Source organism: Babylonia areolata, chromosome 18 (genome assembly GCF_041734735.1).
Source record: "Babylonia areolata isolate BAREFJ2019XMU chromosome 18, ASM4173473v1, whole genome shotgun sequence".
NCBI classification, from domain to species: domain Eukaryota; kingdom Metazoa; phylum Mollusca; class Gastropoda; order Neogastropoda; family Buccinidae; genus Babylonia; species Babylonia areolata.
Window position 1 is genome coordinate 57,468,812 of NC_134893.1, and position 22,726 is coordinate 57,491,537.

At 40.4% G+C, this 22,726-nt stretch overlaps 1 protein-coding gene across 3 annotated transcripts in view; it reads right to left on the reverse strand.

Annotated features, from left to right (window-relative positions):
* Window positions 1–799: 799 nt before the first annotated feature.
* Window positions 800–22,726, reverse strand: part of LOC143292942 (uncharacterized) — a 24,198-nt gene continuing 2,271 nt past the window's right edge. Inside the window, exons 2-12 of one of the 3 annotated variants that reach the window (XM_076603652.1) lie at window positions 21,492–21,546; window positions 11,886–11,966; window positions 11,271–11,324; window positions 9,979–10,063; window positions 8,084–8,253; window positions 6,971–7,076; window positions 5,852–6,022; window positions 4,430–4,465; window positions 3,414–3,528; window positions 2,609–2,695; window positions 800–2,148 (exon numbers count right to left, since the gene is read on the reverse strand). In XM_076603652.1, the coding sequence (XP_076459767.1) occupies window positions 2,024–2,148; window positions 2,609–2,695; window positions 3,414–3,528; window positions 4,430–4,465; window positions 5,852–6,022; window positions 6,971–7,076; window positions 8,084–8,253; window positions 9,979–10,063; window positions 11,271–11,324; window positions 11,886–11,966; window positions 21,492–21,546 (1,085 nt within the window). In that variant the 3' untranslated portion in view covers window positions 800–2,023. Of the gene's footprint in view, window positions 2,149–2,608; window positions 2,696–3,413; window positions 3,529–4,429; window positions 4,466–5,851; window positions 6,023–6,970; window positions 7,077–8,083; window positions 8,254–9,978; window positions 10,064–11,270; window positions 11,325–11,885; window positions 11,967–17,748; window positions 17,817–18,198; window positions 18,327–21,491; window positions 21,547–22,726 lie in introns of those variants that run through there. The other 2 variants (XM_076603651.1, XM_076603653.1) reach the window with 2 other exon arrangements.

Genomic DNA, 22,726 nt, shown 5'->3' on the forward strand with positions numbered 1-22,726 from the left:
TGAACACATAAAAAGAGTGAAAATTGTACATCACAAGGTCAGTCTACGGATTGTCAAACATAAGAGTTGTTAACGTTCATCTGCAGGAAGCGTTCCATTCCCTCCCTCCCCCATTATTATATTTTCATCAGTTTCCATACAAATGCATGTGTCTATCTGTTTGGCCCAGGAACAATTATGACAAGAACGAACGAAAATTTGACAAAAGTGTGCAGTATTACAGTGACACTTTCAAGGTTGTCTCCCTTCAATGGAGTGATGATCTTGTGGCATTGCGTCCGCCGAGGAAGTGAGAGAATCTTGACCAAACAGGATCAATTCCCACACTGACCTTTATTTCCTCTCCCTCCCCTAGACCGTGAGTGGTGGTTTGGATGCTCGTCATTCAGATGAGACAATAGACCAAGGTCCTGTGTGCAGCATGCACTCAGTGCAGGTTCTGCATAAAACTCCACTCTAATGTACTTGTGTATGTGTTTGCATGAATGAAGCCTGACTGAATGACAGACAAATGATTGATGAGAAACTAAAGGCAGCTGTCAGTCAGCTCTACGGTACAGACTACCCAGAGCAGTCTGTAGTGCAAGACTGTAAAGTGCTTTGGGTTTGGTCTCTGAACAAAAACAGGCGATACACAGATATGTAAGTAATAATAACAGTCAGGGACCCCCTAGAATAACAGTATAAGAGTTCCTTGGACCCCAAGATTTTTGACTTATCAGAAGCCCTGTATTTTGCATATTGATAGGTCAGTAAGAAAAACAGCAATGGGGAACTGAACAAACATGACCAAAGTCTGTTGAAAATGAACAAACATATCATTTATTGAAACAAGTGCTTGACAGCCACACACATGCATAAATTTTGCCTTGCAGATCTATACCTGCGCACCATGCACACACAAAAAAAACCCTCTGTCATTCTTGAAACAGTGAATGGGCAATACAGGTAGCAGACCAACTGATTGAGACCATGACACACTTTTGCAAAAAGAGTCTAAATGAAGTCCAATTTTCCCACCCCACCCCAACACTTTTGTTTGCACATCAAACGATATGAACACACTTTTCCATTTGGTATCATTTCTTCAACAAAAAATGAAGAAAAAAAACCCCCAAACCCCCAACTCAAAACACAGACTCTGAGACCGTGTTTCTTGGAAGGATCAGGATATTTTTTCTCCTTGTCTGTTCCAATCATTTTGTTCTTAACAAAGCGTGTCAATAATTTCACATGCCCCGATTCCTTCCGATTATTTTGAAACAAAATGGTAATTATTTGCATAGATAAAGTTTCATGAATTCATGCCCTTTCACTCAGTAATAACACACCTGTGAATATTCATCATCATATCTCACTTATTTAAATGTTTAAAAAAAAAAAAAAAAAAGTAAAAAAAGAAAAAATGAACAAGAGTGATGAACTGTGTTAAAACATCAGTAAAAATCCGTTCTTGCAAATGGTTCCCTTAACAATTGAAAACAACAATAAAACAGAAAAAAAAGATTCCTCAAGACTGAGCTACCAGTAGCATGCTAGTCTAGAAAAATATTGCCGAAATGTGAACATTTAAATAAAAGAAAGTTAGTTCATTATAGAACCCCTTTAAAAAAAAAATTATTAGCATAAAGTTAATAACTGAATTTTAAAATATTCTTTATTCAAAAGTTTTTGTTTTTTGTTTTTGCATAAAAGGAAAAATGTTCATTATTTTTCCACTGACTGTTAAAAAAAAAAAAGATTAAAAAAAAGAGGGGGGTGGGGGTGGGGGTGTGCGGGGGCTTGGGGGTTAATGATATAAAAGGAAAGAAATTCACAGATTCTTTAAAATATTTCATGGTCATTATTGCAGTGTGGACAAAAAGAGCAAATGGACTGTCCATCAGTCACAGGGATGCTGGGACGATGCACAAACTCCTCAGCTGCAGTGGTATGGTGGGATGGAGGGAGGAGAGGGAGAGCTAGGTGAAGGAGGGAGACAGAGAGGGAGAGCTAGGCGAAGGAGGGAGACAGGGAGGGAGATCTAGGCGAAGGAGGGAGAGCCTGGCAGGGTGAATCCAGCCTGCTGCACGATGACGTTGCCCACGTACATCCCACACCTCACACACTCCTCCAGGGACTTGCCCTGAACCAGCTGGGACAGGAACCCTGCACACACCAACCACATACCTCACAAATGTCACACCTGTTTACCCGACTTTGTTCATAGTAGTACATATATCTATCTGACTCTTTCTCTCTCTTGACACACACACACACATATATATATATATATATCTTTTTCTCATGTGTCAAGAATGTGGCACCAAGTGGCGGTCAAAGAAATTTCCCCCTTAAAAGTTACTTATTCAAGCAGAATAAAGTTAACGGTAGCTGTAGCTAACAGCCTCCCTTGAACATATATTACCTTCCTTCTATTTACGTTACAGTGCCCTCTGACATTGATGGGGTGCACACAACCGATAAGACACACACACACAGGCATGGGATATGAGCAAAAAGATTTGCTTATTGAGTCTTATAGGCCACAAATTACGGTACACATGTTCACACACACAATCATGCGTACGCATGCAGGAGAAAGATAACAAAATTCACACACACTTACCGCCGACAAACCCATCTCCAGCACCATTTGTGTCGACAATCTTCTCTTTGGGCAACTGTTTGACTGGATACTCTGTGACCTTTTTATCTGGGAGAGAACAAACAAACAAACATAGTATTCAATTATTTCAGCATTATTTTGACCAGGCGACCTTCTATGTTTCAAATGCTAACACTTTACTGAATAGCTCACCACTGCTCTGTGGTATGCAGTATCAAACTGAGAATTACCTTTGCCTTTCAATGGCCAGGAAAAAAAAGAGACTAGAAAGTGGTGTTTCGAAGCATAAATCGAAACCCAAATGGTCCTGAAATATACCACTCTGGATCAAATGTGTGAATTGCAGCCTTCCAAAGTTATTTCCCTTCTTTTGATGATGTCACCAAAGATGTCACTATGGCCGTTAAGTATTACGTCCTATGACAGTCACGGGGTTTCAAAGAATCCAAAGTACCAACCTTCTGAATGTCAAGACTTGGAACCACTGCACACCACTTTCACTTATTCTTCTGAATTCTGTAGGCTGAAAACTCTCAACTTCACTTGAATAGATCTACGAATGGGCTTTTTACATTTACAACCACTCTTTGCCTGTCATTTAGGCAGCCATGTTACGTTTTCTGGATGAACAACAACTAGTTCAAAGGACAGGGGAGACAATATTCAATACTGTGATCTACTTACCCTTGGCCATCAGAACAGCATCAGGGCCCTGAGTGACTTTAACAATGCCATTTAGGCAGCCATACTACGTGTCAGGGAGTGAAAACCAGTTCAAAGGAAAGGACGACAATGATGTACTTACCCTTGGCCACCAGAACAGGGTCAGGGCCCTGAGTGATGACCACGGTGCGGGGACGGCTGGAGTCTTCCTTGGGCAAGTCTGCCATCTTCAGGGCAATCTCCTTGCGATCCGTCGTCTGTAAATGTCAGTATATGCATTCTGTCATTCAGTGCTGTTTCAGATGTCTAAAGAGGACAACAAGAAAAAAACACCTTCACCCCCAAATGATTTGGAAATGTTTAATGGCGAGATGTTCCGTACCTAAAATAGCGGTAGCAGCAGCAGCAACATTTATATCAACCATTGCTATTAATCTACAACAAGATTGGGACAGCCTGCCATCTTCAAAGCAATTTCTTTGCGATCTGCAGGTTGGTTCTGTCATTTCAAGTTGAAATAAAAAAACAACAGAAAACAAAAAGACCCTCCCCCTCAACACACACTAAACCCAGCCTTCACCACACAAGTAATCAAAAATATCAAAAGTAACGATCCTTATGATGAACACACAAAAAAAAAGGTTATATGTGACCGTGTTCCTTAAAAAAGACAACAGAATTGTCAGTTGTGGAGGAGTTCCTTATAAAACAACAGTTTTTAACTAACCAGGACAAAAACTAAGCTCGACCTTTTGTTGTTGGCAATTCTAATACCTGTGTAGCCACACATCTGCACATGGAATCCAGTCACAAGAATTAAGACACATCTATTTTTCTTCATCACAAAGTTTTTACATGTGTGTGTGTGTGTGTGTGTGTCTGTGTGTATGTGATAGGGAGTGCATGTGTATGGCTGTGTATTTATACTGATCTGAACATAAACAATCATCAAGACAAAGAGAAAAAAAAAAAAGAGGAAAAAAGAAGAAAAAACTTTTGGGGAGTCAATGAAGGAGGCAAGTGAAAAAAATTTAAATGAGCAAACAAGAAGTGATCCTGCTGGTGCTCCATGGACTACATGCAACTAAAGCCACAAAAACAAGCAAACATTTAAATTAAATAAAACAGTGCAAACGAGACTGGGAGAGAGACACTTACGCCATATTCATGGACTTTGGCAAATTCGTCAGCTTCCTGAAACACAATCAAAAAGAGAGGACTTTCATGGCAACATCCTTTGCAAGCTCGGTCCAGCAAATGTTACTGTTAACATCAAGTAACAGGGCAAAGTACTGTCATTGCAACTTAGACGCACCAGCAATGATTTGGTTCAGCAGTGGACAGTACTTCTTCAAGCACTTTGATTTGTCTCTGCACTTGCACAAGATTCAGCGCTATATAAATACCATTATTATTATTATTATTATTACTTCTGGTAAAGTGATCAAATTTGGGGCCAATTTCATCATGGTGTTTTGTCCTCCGGAAAGGCACTTTCCTCCAATTTTCCTCATTCCACCCAACTGTGAACTAGTTTCTGAGTTCAACAGGAGAAAGTTAAAAGTGGTGGAAAGAAAGGATTGGGTTCCACCTTCCAATGCCGAGTCTTTTGAGTTTGACACAGTGAATATGAATTCACTGCCCCTGCTGTCACACAAGTCTAAATGGACCCTTAACTTTATTGTCACTTTAATTCTAAAACAGTATCAATACATAAACACAGCAGGTGCAAGCACAACAACAACAGAACAAAATCATCTATCACACTGTGTACACTTTGATTACTTTAAAAATTAGAAAGTACTCTGGCATGTGATTGTTAGAATCTATCCTCACCTGCAGACTTCACTATTAGATGTTCCTTTTTCCTTTAAAAATCCAAAAAGTTTTAACCCAGACCAAATTTTTGGTACTTGACATGTGATTTAATTACTTGATTTTTCTAAAAATTGTTACTGGTCTCTTTGAAAAAAAGCAAAACAAAAAAAACCAACAACCAACCCAACCCCCCCCCCCCCCCCTAAAACTTTCATCTGTGTTAAATATAATGCATTTTGTGGTTTTTATTGCAGCAACCATGAACAAAAAAAGAAAGAAAAGAAAAAAGACCTTTGCATAAAATATTCGAACCCCAAACTGACCAACTTGTCGCAAAGGAGACAGCTGATATAGAGGAGAAGCTGCATCATTATTCTTTAATACATGTGTGTATATTTTCATACACACACATACATATGTATTTGCTGGTACAAATTGACAGATCTACCATTCAACAGCCCCCCCAACCCAAAACTGACCAACTCACAGCAGAAGAGATAGCTGCATCATTATTCATCTATATACACACACACACACACACATCAAAACATATGTACCCTATTGGTACATATCAACAGATCAACCATTTGACGGCCCCCCTCCCAGAACTCCAAACTGACTGACTCGTTGCAGAAGAGATAGCAGCATCATTATTTATCTAGATACACATACACACATAAGTATTTGTTGGTGAATAATGACAGATCTACCATTCAACACCCCCACCCCCACCATACCCATCCCACCCCCACCCAAACTGACCGATTCATTGCAGAAGAGAAAGTCGACGAAGGGGAGGAGCTGCATCATGGGCTCCTTGAAGACGGAGCAGAGGAAGGGGGCGGAGAGGTTCATGCAGTACGTCTTGCCCTTCTCCTTGGAGTGACGGGCCATGCGCAGCATGCTGGCTGGACTCACAGTCAGTGGGAAACCCTGGGAAGGAAAACAGGGTCAGCTTAAAAAAAAATCACCACCCTCCTCAACCACCCCTCTTTTCACACAGGCATGTATGTCTTCACATTCATGCTCACACACACACACGCAAGCACACACTTACAGACAACTTGCATCCAAGCACGCACAACACCCGAGATGAATTCTTGCACACAATACATGCACACACAACATCCGAAATAAATGCTTGCACACATACACATACATTGAGACACACACATGCATGCACACACACAAATAAACGAAGACTGAATAAGAATCATCCTTTCAAGTTCCCCCCCCCCCCACTACTTCTATATATCTAAAGTGCTATAAAATGTTACTCATGTGTATCACATCACAAACTTTCTTTTTTCTCTCCTCCAGAACTGCGAACTGCTTCTATATTAACAACTATATATATATATATATATAATATATATATATCTGTATATATATGTCTGTATATATATATATATATATATATATATATATATATGTGTGTGTGTGTGTGTGTGTGTGTGTGTGTGTGTGTGTATACATACGTATGTGTGTGTGTGTATGCATATATATATATATATATATATATATATATATATATATATATATATATATAATATATATATATATATATATGTATGTATATGTCACTTAGTTTGAAGTATGTAGATTTTAGCCAGGGTGATGTGAGATAGTCTGAAATATGTATTTTAGCAAATGTGAAGTGAGACTATGTCCATTTATTTATTTTATTATATTATATTTTATTTCATTTTTAATCTATTTCATTTTTTTTATTTATACATATTTTTACGACAGTCTTAAATTTGTATATCTTATTGTAAAGAGCGGTGAGCCCCATTTGAGATGGGGGTACTGCGCTATATTAAGCCTGCAAATTATTATTATTATTAACAAAAAGAACAAAAACAGAAAGGCAATCCTTACTGCTGAGTAGTAGAACTGCGCTTTTTCCACCAGTTTCCAGTTGGCTGGATCATCCAGATGTTGTTCAGTGAAACAGTTTGCTGCCGCCAAGTTTGCGATCAGAGATCTGGAGATAAAAAAAAAAAAAGCATAAAAAAGGGGGCTGAACTAAGAGAGTTGAAATGGAGTACCAACAGTCACAAGCACAACAGACTTTCACATTCATACCAGCCACAATGCGGGCGGAAGTGGTTAACGTCACTGAATGACAACTGGGAGGATGCAGGTTCAAGCCCCATTAGAGTTTCTTTGTTGTTGTTGTTTGTTTTCCTTTGGCCCATGGCTGGCTCCTACCAAGAGCTGAGTGTTCTATGGGCTCAAAAGGGAAGACTGGGACCACGCAGTTGACAGTCATCGTCCACTCCACGGATGCCTCTTTGGGAGTGCTGCTCAAATTTCCTGACTAACACTGCAGGTGTCTGCATCTCTCAGTCTAACTGATGCTGGCATGTATCAAGGGAACACAGCCCTGCCAAGCAGCCCCAAATCTTATTTGGAAATCAGTATTATATTAACAAATAGTAAAGAGTGGTAACTCTCTCCATTACACAAGGTACACAACTTCAAGTCAGTGATGCTTACACTACTGATTCAGCTAGCACACAGGTAAATAAAAGGTACAATGGAACAAACCCAGACACTTCCTAAAAAGGAAGCACCAGGCCTGTCCTTATACCAATCATTTGACATGTGCACACAGCAGCAAAGACAGAAGAAATGTACAAACACAAATTAGCTTTTATTCAAGACTGGCATAGCCTCTTTAATCCTGAATAAGCCACACAGAACACATGGACAATACAGAACAAATACATGGTTGCCTCGGCAGTTTATCCACTGGAAATTAACAAATAATGAGGCCAGGAGATGATATGATTAACAATTAGTAAAGAGTGGTAACTCTCTCCATTACACAAGGTACACAAGTTGAACAATTTTGACATTGGCATAATGTCGGAATAAACTGTGATTGAGTGTAATGAAATACGGCGAAATCAAAACAGTTGGAATCTGTGTATATACATGCTTATACTGTTGCTTCCTAGTTCGACCATCTAGCTAGAATCCACTGACCTGTCACCACCAGTGCAGATGACCCCACAGGTTCCGGTGCGTTCCTTGTCAGTGTACTGGAACTGCACGTTGACACCTGCCTCCTCACACTTTTGCTTGATGATGTCGCCGTTCTTGTCCTTGTTGATACAGCCAAAGTAGGTGGTCGACTTGGGCTTTTGGAGCAGCCACTGTAACATGAAATGAGCTGTGTGCGTCATGCTGAGCCCTCCCCTTCTGGGTAAAAAGACAATGATTTTTAAATCAGGTGAAAAATGTAAAAGCCCAGTTATAAGTATATATCTATCTATCTGGGCTCTGTATTTTAAATGACAGAGGTGAAAAATGTAAGACCCCTGTCATAGGTATATATCCGCCTAACGAGAGAATCTGAGCGCACTGGTTCGAATCAAGGCTCAGCCGCCGATATTTTCTCTGTAGAAAAATTCACTTCCATAAGAAAGACAAATAGTAAAATGTGCATGCAGGTAAAAAAAAAAAAAAAGAAAAGAAAAAAAGGTGGTGCTCTCAGTGTAGCGACGCGCTCTCGCTGGGGAGAGCAGCCTGAATTTCACACAGAGAAATCTGTTGTGACAAAAAGAGAAATACAATTCACAATACAATATATATCTGCCAGGGCTGTGTATTTTAAGTGACAGAGATTTAAAATGAAGAGCCCACTTACAGGTATGTATCTGTCTGCACTCCTTGTGACCATGGCCTGTAACTTCCAGTAACTGTGATTGTGCTTAATTTTAGCCCGATCTCCCAATCGAACCATATAATTATGTAACCTGGTTGAAGACATAATTTGACAAAAAACAAGAACGCCAGAGAATCAATCAACAGACAGACAGAAAATACGAAAAAAAAACTTAGCCGTATGAAGAGCACAGGAACAGGAGTCATAATGGCTGCCGGAAAAAGAGGGCGCTAACCAGGGGGGCAAAGGGGAGGTTACCTACTTCCGGGAGGTTATCGGCCGTAGCTACTTTCGTTTTCTCCGCATAGGCGGATAGTAGTTTGCATAGGACAGGAATGTCAGACCCCTGCCAGAGTCTGCACTAGTTGGGTCACGGTTAAGTATGTGTAATTAAATGTGTTTCTAAGCACATGTACTGGGAGTTGCAAAATCACGCATGAGAAATGAACAGCTGATCGATATGAACAAGCATTTACACAGCGAGAGAGCTGATAAAAAGTGGTTTCCACACAGTACGCCACTGGATTTTACAATAAGTGAATCAACAAGGAGTGCATTCCACATGATCATTTCATCATCAAGCAGATCAAAGCTGGGTCAGGTCAACAGGTGTCCAAACCTGCTAGTGCCTGAACCCCCTTCATATGCATGCAGAAGTTCAAGTATGCACGTTAACTCACTCAGTATGGCCAGTCCTCTCTTCTCCTCTACACAGACACCTCGGATGTCCAGTGGGTGTCTCAATGACCCAACCTTTAGCTTCCGTCATCAGAATTGTGGTATTCTTTGTCAACATTCACCTCTTCTGTATAAGAGCCTTCCGCTTGCAATATTTTGATGGTGGTAATTGGGGTGAAACGCTGTTAATGTCGTCTCTTTCGCCATTCGTATGGAGAGAGTTAAGGATCCTGTAATCCGTGTCAGCATTCGGTGGGTTATGAGAAATAAGAAAATACTCAACACGCACACCCCCAATAATGAAGAAATGGGTGTCAGTGCCTTCTTGGTGGAGTTAAACTTGTCATGGATGAAGAGGGCCACTCCCAGTCACACACATGAGTGAATGAGTGAGATGCAGCCACAAACACGTAAGAAGAAGTAGAAGAGAAGAAGTAGAAAAGTAGAAGAAGAAAGGGGAGGAGGAGGAGAAAGAGGAAATTGAAAGAGGAGGAGGAGGAGGAGAAGACGTAGAAGAAGAAATGTATGTCCTTGCCTGCACAGCTCTCATGGTGTTCAGGGTGGCTCCACCCGGAATGAACTCCACCTTGTTGGGGTACTTGTCCACCAGCTCATCGTACCTGCATGGGCAGAGAGAAACCAAATCAAACCATGCTGTGTATCTGTATTGTACTGTACAACTCTTTTGTCACAACAGATTTGTCAGTGTGAAATTATTGCTGCTCTTCCCAGGAAGAGGGCATCACTAGAGTAAGAGCGCCACCCTATTTTTCATCTTCTATTTGTGCCTGCATGTGTATTTGTTTTCCCATCAAAGTGGATTTTTCTACAGAACTTTGCCATGGACAACCCTTTTGTTGCCAAGGGTTTTTTTTTGTGGGTTTTTTTTTTCATGCACAAAGTACATGCTGCATATGGGACTTTGGTTTGTCGTCCCATCTGAATGGCTAGCATCTAGACCACCACTCAAGGTCTAGTTGAGGAAGACAAACTACTACTGAGTGTGGGATCTGAACCTGTGTGCTCAGATTCTCTTGCTTCCTAGGCAGACATGTTACCACTTGGCCTCCACTCCACAGCCCCGCTCTACCACAGAGGGGCTGTCCCAGGGACACCAGTCCATTCTTACAACCAGTTGAAGAGAACACAAAATAACGTTAAAAGGTCATTCAGAACAATCCAATTCATCCATGTCTCATTCCGTCCACCAAAAAATCTGATCAAGTTAAAAATATTAAATACAGTGTAAAAAGACCAATTAATCCAGGTATTGTTTCAGTCCACATGAAATTTAAATTGAGATAAAAATATGGATTTTGTTACACAAGATTATCACGCTGATATGAAAGATACCTGGGTATACCTGGCACTCTTTTTACTTGTATGCTCACAAGCTTAAAGGTAAGCTCTGGCCTAAACAACACTGACTAGAAGTTTGTATCTTTATCATTCTTTAGGTAAGGAATGAATACACACTGAACTTCACAAGCAAACTGGTTTCCAATGGAATGCTGACCATATTAAGTTTGCTGCAGTCACCTTCCTGGTAAATATAAATATATCTATCATTAGTTGTAAATATCGTTATATTACACAGGTGGTCTATCTTTAAAGAGACGACAACAAAAACATAATAACAAACAAAACAAGTGAGAGGAGAGACACAGACAGACAGACAGACAGAGAGAGAGAGACAGAGAAAGAGAGACACGAGAGACTTGGTCAGAACATGAATACACAGGCACAACCAAAAGATGTATGAAACCGACTAAGAATGACAACAGAAAACGAAACACACGGCAGCAAATACAAACTGATGTTACTTACATAGGCAGATGCTTTTCTTCAGCCAGGATGGCATTGTTGGCTTTCAGGTCATACCTGGAAAAGACAAATGTTTGTCATATGACATGATGAACTGTCACCCCCCCCCCTCCCTCTCCCCCATATTTACTGAACAATCTTTAACTTCCATAAAAGTATGTTCCTTGAAAGTATCAAACCCACAATATCTTTCCAAAAATATGATCCTCGAAATGATCAAACTCACTGTTTCAAGAGAAAAGGTTACAGCCATGCTCTGAAACATTAACATTCTAAAAATAATAGATAACATGAATGTACTCTCATGTCATGGTTTGATCAATGATGGATCTTGAGATTACATACACGCACACACACCTGCACTGATTTTGCTTTCGGGGGTAAATCTTAACATTGTAATATGTACAGCTTCTTCATTTGTGGGCTGCAATTCTCACGTTCACTTGTATGTACACGAGTGGGCTTTTATGTGTATGACCATTTTTACCCCACCATGTAGGCAGCCATACTCCGTTTTTGGGGGAGTCTGTACATAATACATATTATATATATACATCCCCCACAGTTTATCCCCCACCTTACTCCAACCTTCCTCTTACACACATGCCCACCACTTACTTTTCCAGCAGCGACACACAGCTGTCATCGTTGACGGAGATGTCCAAAAGTGGGTTGCCGTAGGCAAGCAGAATCCCTTCCCTGGAAAACAAACACAAATCATGCAAAATAATTAATGCTGTGCATGTAATGCAAACGGAAATTCCCCCCTAAAAATCAAAATGCATTAACCATGCATGCATCGTCAACAGAACATCATTTTATTCAGATTTATTGACTAATGTATTGGGTTTATTTTAAGAAAAAAAAGGAAATACAAACAATACATATAAAAAATAAAGATATATAATTCATGCTAAAGACAAATGATATAGCTATTTATTTAAATACCAGTAAGCTTAGAAAAAGAAGTCTCCTAAATTTAAAAGAAAAAAAAAAACGAAAAAAAAGAATGATATATTCTTTGAATATCATTCACACTGCCTGGGACTTCCCCAAGCTTATGCATTTCCCTGATGTTAAATTGGCAGCCAAGATCCACAAACCTTAAATTCTGATTACGTTTGGGATTAAGATAAAATACAAATTTATTGTCAGTGAACTCACAGAAATTTGTCTTTTGGCTTGACTACAAGTATTACAGTGCAATCATTTTTAGCACATGACCATTCATAAAAATAATATGTGCTGCAATTACTTTATGAAGAAAATGAATGTAGACGATGGAAGAAAACACTTCCTGTTACACAGTTACAAAAAGAAGAAGAAGAAGAAGAAAAGAAAAAAGAAATGGGTAAAGTAAATAATCTCCTGAATGGTAGAGTATGTGGATATTGGAGGGAAGTTAAATTGCAATAAATCCCTTTGAAATTTTGTCTCCCATTAGAACTCCCCCCCCCCCCACCCCGCTCCCCCCCTGGTGACAGCTTGTTGCCATAGTGTGTATTCAGCACAAGTAGAATTGTGTACAATACTACACACAGGTGTGTGTACCTGTCTGGCATGCATGGGTGTTTCGAGTCTGACGATGTACAAATGTGTGTGCACATGATTATGTGGCTCAAGTGTTTCATGTCAGTGTGAGTGTGCTCGTGTGGCAGTGCATGCATGTTTGCTTTGGTGCTTGCACGTCTGTCTGAATATCGGGGTGTATACACACATACACAGGATTCAGGTCCATGTACTGGATTACAATCAGTGTTGACAAAGTTCGTAGCCATGATTATACCAGGGTTTTTTTTTAGATAAAAACAATCCCACTTTGACAAAGCAAAAGATCACCAATATTTGTTATTGTATTTTTTTCAAAAAAAAAAAAAAAAAAAAAAAAAAAAAAAAAAAAAAGAGATACTAATGTTTCTTAATGACTCCAAATTTGTTGTTGATGTATGCAAACCATTTGCAGATCTATACCCAAGCTTTAAACTACCACCAACAGACCTGGAGAAACCTGGTGAACATTTTCATGTGTGTGGTGCCCAATGACTCTTTACAGAGTTCAGAAAAAAAATCACAAAAAACAACAACAAAGATGAATGGTTACGTATAAGGTTTAACATTACTATATTTCTTTTTCTTTTTTTTTTTCCAGAGATGGACACAACTGCTACACTCACAGCACAGAACCTTTGTATTTGCAAAGTTGCTGGTATCAATAAGCAGGTCACATTCTGTGAATGCACAGGATTAGAACTTTCTTCAGTTCCCGAGGCACCCGTTCTCAAAGCCATCTGTTCTTTTCCCCACTTACATCAGCTGGAGAACATCATGCTTTACTTTTAGTATCATATAAATTTAGCCCAAGGACTTCACATTCGCATAAGCTGTGAACTTTGTATCACTGCACGTTTTTGTTGCTGTTATTATAACAACTGAGCTCTATGTGTGTGTGTGTGTGTGTGTGTGTGTGTGTGTGTGTGTGTGTGTGTGTGTGTACACTATCTATTGATGCACAAAAACATGTCAAAATGTCATCTCAGCCTATGTATAAATGTGTGTACATTTGTAAGCACAGTTAAAAAAAAGAAATTTCATTCATGAATGGAATAAAAATGCATCAATTTGAGAATTGCCTTTACAAAAAATCCCAAATACAGACACTGAAAAAAGTGCTTAGTTATATATCCCCCCCCCCCCAACCCCCCTTGAATTTTAATGCAGAATTTCCTGCAGATTTCTTTTTCTGCCACTAGCACACAAGAGGCTCTGTGACAGAATCATTAGGCGTTTTGACTTCTGATCCAGTGTTCACCAGTAATCAGAGTCTGAGGCGCTGTTTCGGCATGGTGTTGTGTCCATGGAAAACTTCACTCGGATTTTCCCTCAACCCATGCAAATGTGGATGGGTACCCGAGTCAAGTGCAGCTGGAGAAGATTAAAACAGTGGAAGGAGAGAATCAGGTCCCCACCTTCCTATACCGTGACCTTGACACAGTGGAAATGAATTCACTGTTCTGATGGCCATAAAAGGACATGGGACGTGGTGGCGGTCTCCACTCTGGGAGGGACGCTCACTCAGTCTGGCTCCGCGACTAAGCCACTATTGTCGTTAGTATGGGGCTTAGTAGGTGGTGTCGTAAGTATGTTAAAACAGAACAGGCACCACTGAACACCACCGAAGTGACTCAGCAGCAGTGCAGGGTCTCCTCTGGTGTGTGGCCTCCTGGTGACCTAACATCGATGGTTCCCTGTGGACTGCCGACGCTGGAACTACGACGGACAAACCCGGGTGTGGCCGTGTATGGGGGGAATCTAAATGAGCGGCATGGGAGTAATGCCACTGAAATGGTGCAGATGACGGGGCAGCAAAAAAACAAACAAACAAAACAAAACAAAAAAAGGACATGGGACCTTTCACCTTTAACCTAAGCATACAACCTGGCGACAGGTAACTATATATCGGTGGCACTGCTATTGAAACTATACAAACATAAAACTACCAAGTTTATGATGTTGTATCCCCCAATAATTTGCGTGTTAACAGTGGCAAGCATAATGTGTCGTAGCAATAGCTTACACTTGTGCTTCGGTGCTAAAGTTCACATCCATGGTCCTGTATCTGTTGAAGTACACACAACCAATTCATGAAACTATGTGCATGTGAGTGTATGTGTATCTGTGTGCTTGTTTGTAAGATTTACCAGTCATTCAATCTTTAAATGATCCCCATAATGAAGAGAGTACTATTATGGCTTGTACATGCTGTTTACAAAGTAACATGTCCATATATGCAGCAGTCTATTTTTCTTATTAACTCTGTAAATGAAACATTTCATCAGGTCTGACCCATTGCCACGGAAATCATTTATATTTGGGGTAATTTATCATGACCCTCAGAGTTCCATTTCAAGAATTTGATAATTATAACAAGCTTCCAGACCCCACCCTTCCATTTCCACTGCATGTTACCTGTATCTAAAATGTGCGAATTTAGTCTTCTTTGATTATTTCAATAAAAGAGAGTGTTGCTATTCCCCCACATGTTACCTGTACCTAAAATGTGCGAATTCATTCTTCTTTGGTTATTTTAATAAAAGACAGTGTGGCTATCATGTTTCTTTTCAGTCTTGTACCACCTATTGGTTAGCAAGCTCCAACTATACAAAAAAAAATATAATCAATATATACCTTCCAATGTGGCAGTAAAACAACCCCCCCACCCCCACCCCTAAAAAAACAAAACAAAACAAGAAACAACCAACCAGTTTCTGAGATTATAGTGATTCTATCATCTATGTCATCTGTTATCACTGTTGTTACTATCTAATATAGTTATGCATCTTACATTCACACACACACACACACACATATATATATATATATATATATATATATATATATATATATATATATATAATCCTTACCATCTTTCTAAAAAAGGAGAAAAAAAAGTTAAAAAGTTCATTATTATTTTCTTTATGGTGGGTCAGTTGTAAACTTGTTAATGTTATCAACTCAGCTGTGACAAAGCAACACAAGTTAATATAAAAAATACACACCCCTGTGTGGCCTGTATGAGCATAACTGTCATTTCTGCTGTGTCAGCTTTAAATAGTCTTCACAACACTGCTCAAGCACTAGGCACTGAATTATACAAAGCTATGCTGGATGCTAACAGGCCAATCCAGAGTCCCGGAAGATCAGGCTCCGCACTGGTTTTTCTGTTGATCTGTTTGAACAGACTGTGTCCATTTCCTGTGACTGTGAAGGTCACTGTATTCATGAATGAACAGCTTCCTTTGTAAATGTACTTTAAAATCATCAACTGTCTTTGTGGATGAAGTTTCACTTCTTGCTTGTTTCATATTCCTGTATTGTTTTGTTTGTTTTTGTTGTTTTTGCGGTTTTCTTGTTTTGTTTTTTCAGTTTCACATGTCAGCAACTCTCTCATCATTTGGTGGTCTCCCTTCAGTTCATACCAGCTCACTTTTTTTCCCCCACTGTCTGAATCTGTTTCCCTTTGTATGCCTACATTTAGTTACACAGTCTCTCTCCCTCCACATATATTATACAGGGTTAAATCCTTTCAAATTCATTTCAAACCACCCTAAACACTGCTGAAAACAAGCAGTTGTTTCACTGTCAGAGAAGTGCAGCACTTGCAGTTTGTAAGCTCAGTATGTTATGACCTGCATCAAATTAATCGTTTTTAGCAACTTCACCCATGTATGCATACATACCAGCACAAACACACACACACATACACATGAACATGCACGCACAAACACACACTGAAAACAAACATACACAAATGAAATGAATGCATAAATATAGAGAAAAAGAACAGGAAACAAAAATTCTTATGGCCACATGCTCAAGGTATTGACACATATTTCTAAATCTATAATGCCTGTTCCTGACTTGCCACTGCTCTGAAAAAGAGGTAAGGAAATAGTAATAGGTATGGCATCCATCTGCTGCCATAGAAAACTCTACATCTGTGACTGCATTGGTTATAAAAAAAAAAAAAAGTCATAGTATTATACAGTCCAATGCCCAACACCTTGAAACAGAATCTTGATAATATCACAATATATATTACTTTTTCATACAGTCAGAATCCTGGATATACATAGCATGTCCTTTTTGGAAAAAAAATGTGCACTTCAGGTGAGTTCTTAATATAACCAAAGCAAAGCAATGCTCTGGGAAAAGAAAACATGGTTCTGGGGTTTTCTTTCAACTCAGCTTCCAACATGCAAAGTTTCTAAAGTTATACGGTTTTTGTTTTTTTTAATAGAAAGCAGAACACATCCAACTGAGAATTTTTGTTCTTATATCTTGTCTGTGTGTGTGTTAGTGTTAGTGTGTGCGCACGCGTATGTGTTTAATTAAATAAAGTGAATTTCTTAGCTGACAGTTTTCCCATAGATCAGTGTAAGTATATGCCTAATTGCTAACAGAAGCATGCACCTATCGCTCAGCAATATCTATCCTTTATGCCCTTGACCATCGTAATCCATAATCTTACGAAAGCACTCGGTCACTAACTATCTTCTAGTTGTATACATCTTGCCGAGTTGACATTAATTTTGCTCTTATTGAGTTTGGAGTGATAAACACGGTGAGAACCACACACAGGTGACACATTCAAATGCACTATTTAATTTAGTTATCTGATGTGCTTTAACTTAGAAAATCTCTGGCGGATCATCACTCTTTAAAGTCAATCTTAAAAACTGACGATTCTACACTAAAGCAGTCCCTATTTTCTTGATGTCTGCAGACAGTGCAAATGCGAATGCGAAAGTTGCACAAGAACGGTAATCCATAAACTCTTGCCACCGCTAGCAGACGACATCATCGCGTGACTTGGCATTTCATGCGTGTATGAAAATTTGGTTCTGTAGCTTTGAACTCATGAAGGTCACATCGACAAACACACGGGGCATTTAAAACCTCAATGTGGGTCACTGTCACTTACTTAGCCATGTCGATCTGCTGGTTCACTCCGCTGACCCTATCTCGCTGTGAGCAAAGAGAGGCCTCTCACAGCGTGGCCGCTCTTCTTATACCGTCAGATCATCTCATTTTGTACAAGGGGTGACAGCTTACCGGTAACCGGTGGTCCGAAGTATTTTTAGAATGGCTTCAATTCAGCATCACAAATACACAAGTACACCGACATTTCACGTCAGACATTATATTGCACGTCCTCGGTAATCTAGATACAATATCAAGCTTAAAATCTAAGGACAATAAAAAAAAAAAATCGATGACAAAAGTGACAAGCATTTAGTTCGAGAGCCTTGAAGCACATGCCATGATGTTTTTTGGAGGGGGGTTATTCACTCAGATATTCTGAAAATAAACGAGAGGAACAACACAACTATCGAAATATATTAGTCAAGATGTAGACATTGATTGTACTTACAGTTCTAACTTCGAGCGTTTTGCGGCCGACGACTGGTCGTCTTCTTGGCCGTTCCCTTCCACGCTGACACGCTTTCTGTCCTCCATGATTTCCTATCAAAACCGGTGTCGCTTTCAAAATGACCCCCCCGTCCACCCTCGCCCCCAGCCCCATCAACAAACATTTCAGTCCGATTTGAAAAAGAAAATAGAAACTGACGGGATCTTGTATTGCTTTGGTGGAGTTGTTGTAAGGGACTCAGCAGGAGATAACCTCTTTTTCTCGGTGAGTGTTTGGTGGAGTGAGAGTATATGTTACTATTTTTACTGCGTTATCCAACTTTGGCGCTATTGTTTGCGACATGTCAACAAAGGGAGATGCACACCCAATTTCACAAATGAACTGGGCTTGAGCTTGCTGCGGGATTGATGTGTGTGGCTGACGTTTACTTTCGTTTTCCTCTGTGATGAGTGTGATGCGAGACTGAGAGAGAGATGTGGTGTGGAATGAGGTGGGGGAGGATGTGTGTGATCGCGCGCGCCGTCACTGCCCGGTTATGCACTACCTCTACTGCCGTTACTCAATCAGTGGAAAAAAAAAAGAAAAAGGCCGCCTCAGTTAAAGAAATATGTCGACACGGTGTTTGTGAATCAGTGCATGAGTTAGCATAATTATGCTTAGCACGAGAAAAAAATGCAATAGTCAGCTCTAACGTGTGTAGACCTAATGTCCCATGTCTGCACATAAACAGTTAACTGAATCATGGCCACATTGAGAATAACACTGGGTCAGGCCTGCTTTGCACACTCCGCTGGATCACTCATACTTTTTTTTTCTTTTCTAAAAAACTGTTTAAACTCGATCTATATATCGAAATTTGTTAATCTAGTGAAAAAAGTGTGAATAGCCGATTGTACTGTCTTTGGAAATTAAGATCTTTTAATGTATGCAACCAGGTACTACAACTGTTTCAGTATCATTCGATCTGTTGTTTCTAGTGTTTTGTTTTATCAGTGGTTCTGTGTGTTGGCCCCGGGCAGGAATGTGACAAAACAAGACAAAGACCGACTAGACAAACTTATTAGACAAGCGGGCGGGGTGGTGGGCAGAAATCTGACTTGACAATTTATAATGTCTCTATAGAAGCAATAACTTATTCTGAAAACCTGTTACTTATACTTGTCATTTTATAAGCTCTCTCTCTCTCTCTCTCTCTCTCTGTGTGTGTGTGTGTGTGTGTGTGTGTGTGCGTGTGTGCGTGTGTGTTAGTTGTGGGTGTGGGTGTGTTTAAAATGAAACGGCTATTTGTATGAAAGTGGAAATCTGACTGTAGTTAAAGAATACCCTTTAAAATGTTTTACTAGCATTTGCGTGTCACGATTTTACAATATAGATGATTTACATAATTCGTTCAATATCAAAATTCAACTCATGTTATTTCATATTAATCATGTTATTTTATGTGAATGTACGTGCTGTTCTAGATCATGTCTTTTGCCATTTAACAATTTATAATTTTTTTATAGATGCAAAACCTACAGTGAAAATATGTGTCTTAATATATGTATTATTTCATTAACACTGTGTGTGTGTGTGTGTGTGTGTGTGTGTGTGTGTGTGTGTGTGTGTGTGTGTGTGTGTGTGTGCGCGCGCGCGCGCTCGTGTGTGCGCGTGGAGGGCAGGGTGATTAGGGGTGCGTGTGGAAATAAAGCTGCTGTCGTGTATTGCTTGCTTGTATGTATTTTGCTTTCAAGTTGATCTGTACAGCTTTTCGGTTTTTTTGGTCCCGGCAAACTGTCACGTTGTGTGTGTGTGTGCATGTGTGTACTGGACTTGGATATGGGCTGAGATATTGTGTTGGGTGAGTGACGAGCCTATGATGATGATGGAGTCTTCCGTCGGACCGACGGATGAGTAGGCAGGCAGGCTTATCTGTCGGTGTGTGTCCTCATAATATGGGAGAAGAGGCCGATTCTGGATGCGCAGCACTTCCCACAGGTGTTGCAAGGGAAAACGTCTCCAGAAGTTGAGCCCTGCTTCCTTCACTCACGCTTCTCCTTAATGGCCAGCGTTGTCTTGTTTTCAAACGTCTTTATGCCACTAGAGCACAGCATCCTCCAGCGAGAGCGGTCAAGGGCATCAGTTTCCCCGGGAAGCGATGTCTATGTCACAGGCTTTGAGGTTTGTCTTCAAGGTGTCCTTGAAGCGCTTGCAGGGTCTTCCAAGTTTGCGGTGGCGTATGGATGCACAATTAATTTCCAAATCAGTGGATGAATAAAGATGTATTATATTGTATTGTATTGTATTGCATTGTACTGTATTGTATTGTAATCTTCACGTAGCACGGGCGGTATGAAAACCTACTGACCACAGTGAGAAAAAACTGAAAAAGAAACAAAAAAGAAAAAAAAGGAAAACGAAATGGTATGGCCACATCAGTGACAAGATCTGACGGGCTCTCCAAGACCACTGATCCTTCAGGGAACTGCAGTACGCGGGTACTAAAACGTACGTGGCAGACAGCGCAAGAAGTGAGCAGACAACATCACTGAGTGGACCTGCAGAGAGGAGTCCGTCATGGCCTTTTCCCCCAACAATGCCAGAAATGGAGAATATTGGCGATGACCAAACCCGGATTCAGGACCACTGACAGTGACAGGTGGTATAAAATTGTGAAATGCTTTTATTTAAGAACATATGTTTATTACTCTTGTTTAATCAAGTAATCCGCGTGTGTGGGGTGGGTGGGGTGTGGGTGGGTGCGGGTGTGTGCTGATTATCTGGTTGTGGTTTTCCGCAGTTTATCTTTATTCTTATCTGTCTATTATAATCAATGTGCAATGTAGTAGGCTATGCTTATAATTATATTTAAAACAATGTTTCTTAATTCTTTCTGTTTTTACATTAAGAATACCAGTTATTACCTGCAGTGTGTGGATGTATGTATGAAACGGTGTATGTGATATTTTTTTTACATTTGTGTCTTCGTAATATTCCTAAAAGCTGTTGTTGACTTTTACAGTTATGGTCCCCATGTTGTTTACTTGTCTATGTTGTGATAACGCACCTGACCAAATTTCTCCAGTTGGAGATAATAAAGTTATTCTTATTCTTATTTAAGCATGCGCGTACTTATATACATACATAGGCTGTGTTTGTACAGGCTACGTACACATGCTTACACCACAGCCGGCTAGTATGTACAGCGGGACTGAGCTGAACTGACGCGTATGTAGTAACATGGATAGAGCAATAATAAGCATGTAAGCAAAACACTGAGCTGGAAAGCAAGCAACCCACCGAAGAATACTTACTGTTCTTGTTTCTTTTCATCGGTACCAAAACCCAGTTTACGCAGAAGGAACATCACTGTAAACACACAGAGATGAATCGGGAAATCAATGAGACTGACATCCAGGTGAAAAACTGATCGAGGAGGAAGAGGAGGACGATCACAAAGGAGAAGAAGAAGGGGGAGGAAGAGAGAGAGAGAGAGAGAGAGAGAGAGAGAGAGAGAGAGAGAGAGAGAGAGAGGTATCAGCAGACAGAATGGCAGATGTCGAGATACAGATTCAGACAGTAGCAAAGTGAATGGTTTGTGAGACAATTGAACACACACACACACACACACACACATACTGACACACACACGTTGAACGCAAGCGCGCGCGTGCACACACACACACACATACACACCAGCGCGCGCGCACACATACACACGCACACTTTGGTCTAAAACCACAAATGTGGATGACGTAAAGCAAAACAACACACACACACACACACACACACACACACACACGTTAACGAGAGGAAGGGGGGAGGGGGGGGGGGCTGTAAGAGGGCTGTAAGAGGGTTGGTGGGTGTCATGTGGGTTAATGCCTCTGGTCTGGCCTTTCCCATAATTATTTCATTATGTAAGAGGGTTGGGGAGATGGGGTGGGTGTCATGTGGATTAATGCCTCTGGTCTGGCCTTTCCCATAATTATTTCATTATGTAAGAGGGTTGGGGAGATGGGGTGGGTGTCACGTGGGTTAATGCCTCTGGTCTGGCCTTTCTCATAATTATTTCATCATGTAAGAGGGTTGGGGAGATGGGGTGGGTGTCATGTGGGTTAATGCCTCTGGTCTGGCCTTTCCCATAATTATTTCATTATGTAAGAGGGTTGGGAGATGGGGTGGGTGTCATGTGGGTTAATGCCTCTGGTCTGGCCTTTCCCATAATTATTTCATTTCGATTGCTGGCTGCAAACTTAAAGAAGGAAGAAGAAGAATCAAAATTTCATGGTACTGTAACAAACAGAAAGACATTTAAAATATAATCTGCCAACACCGTAACAACGCAAACAAAGCCCCAACTGTGACCCAACACAGTTTCAGTTTCGGGGAGACCGCCGGCGTCACAGCGTTCGGACAAATCTATACTTATACGCTATACCACGTCTGCTGTGCAGATGCCTGACCAGCAGCTGATAACACAACGCGCTCAGTAAGGCCTTGAGTGCATGCATGTGTATACTTTTGTGTAAGCTTACCAGTCAGCGGCCGG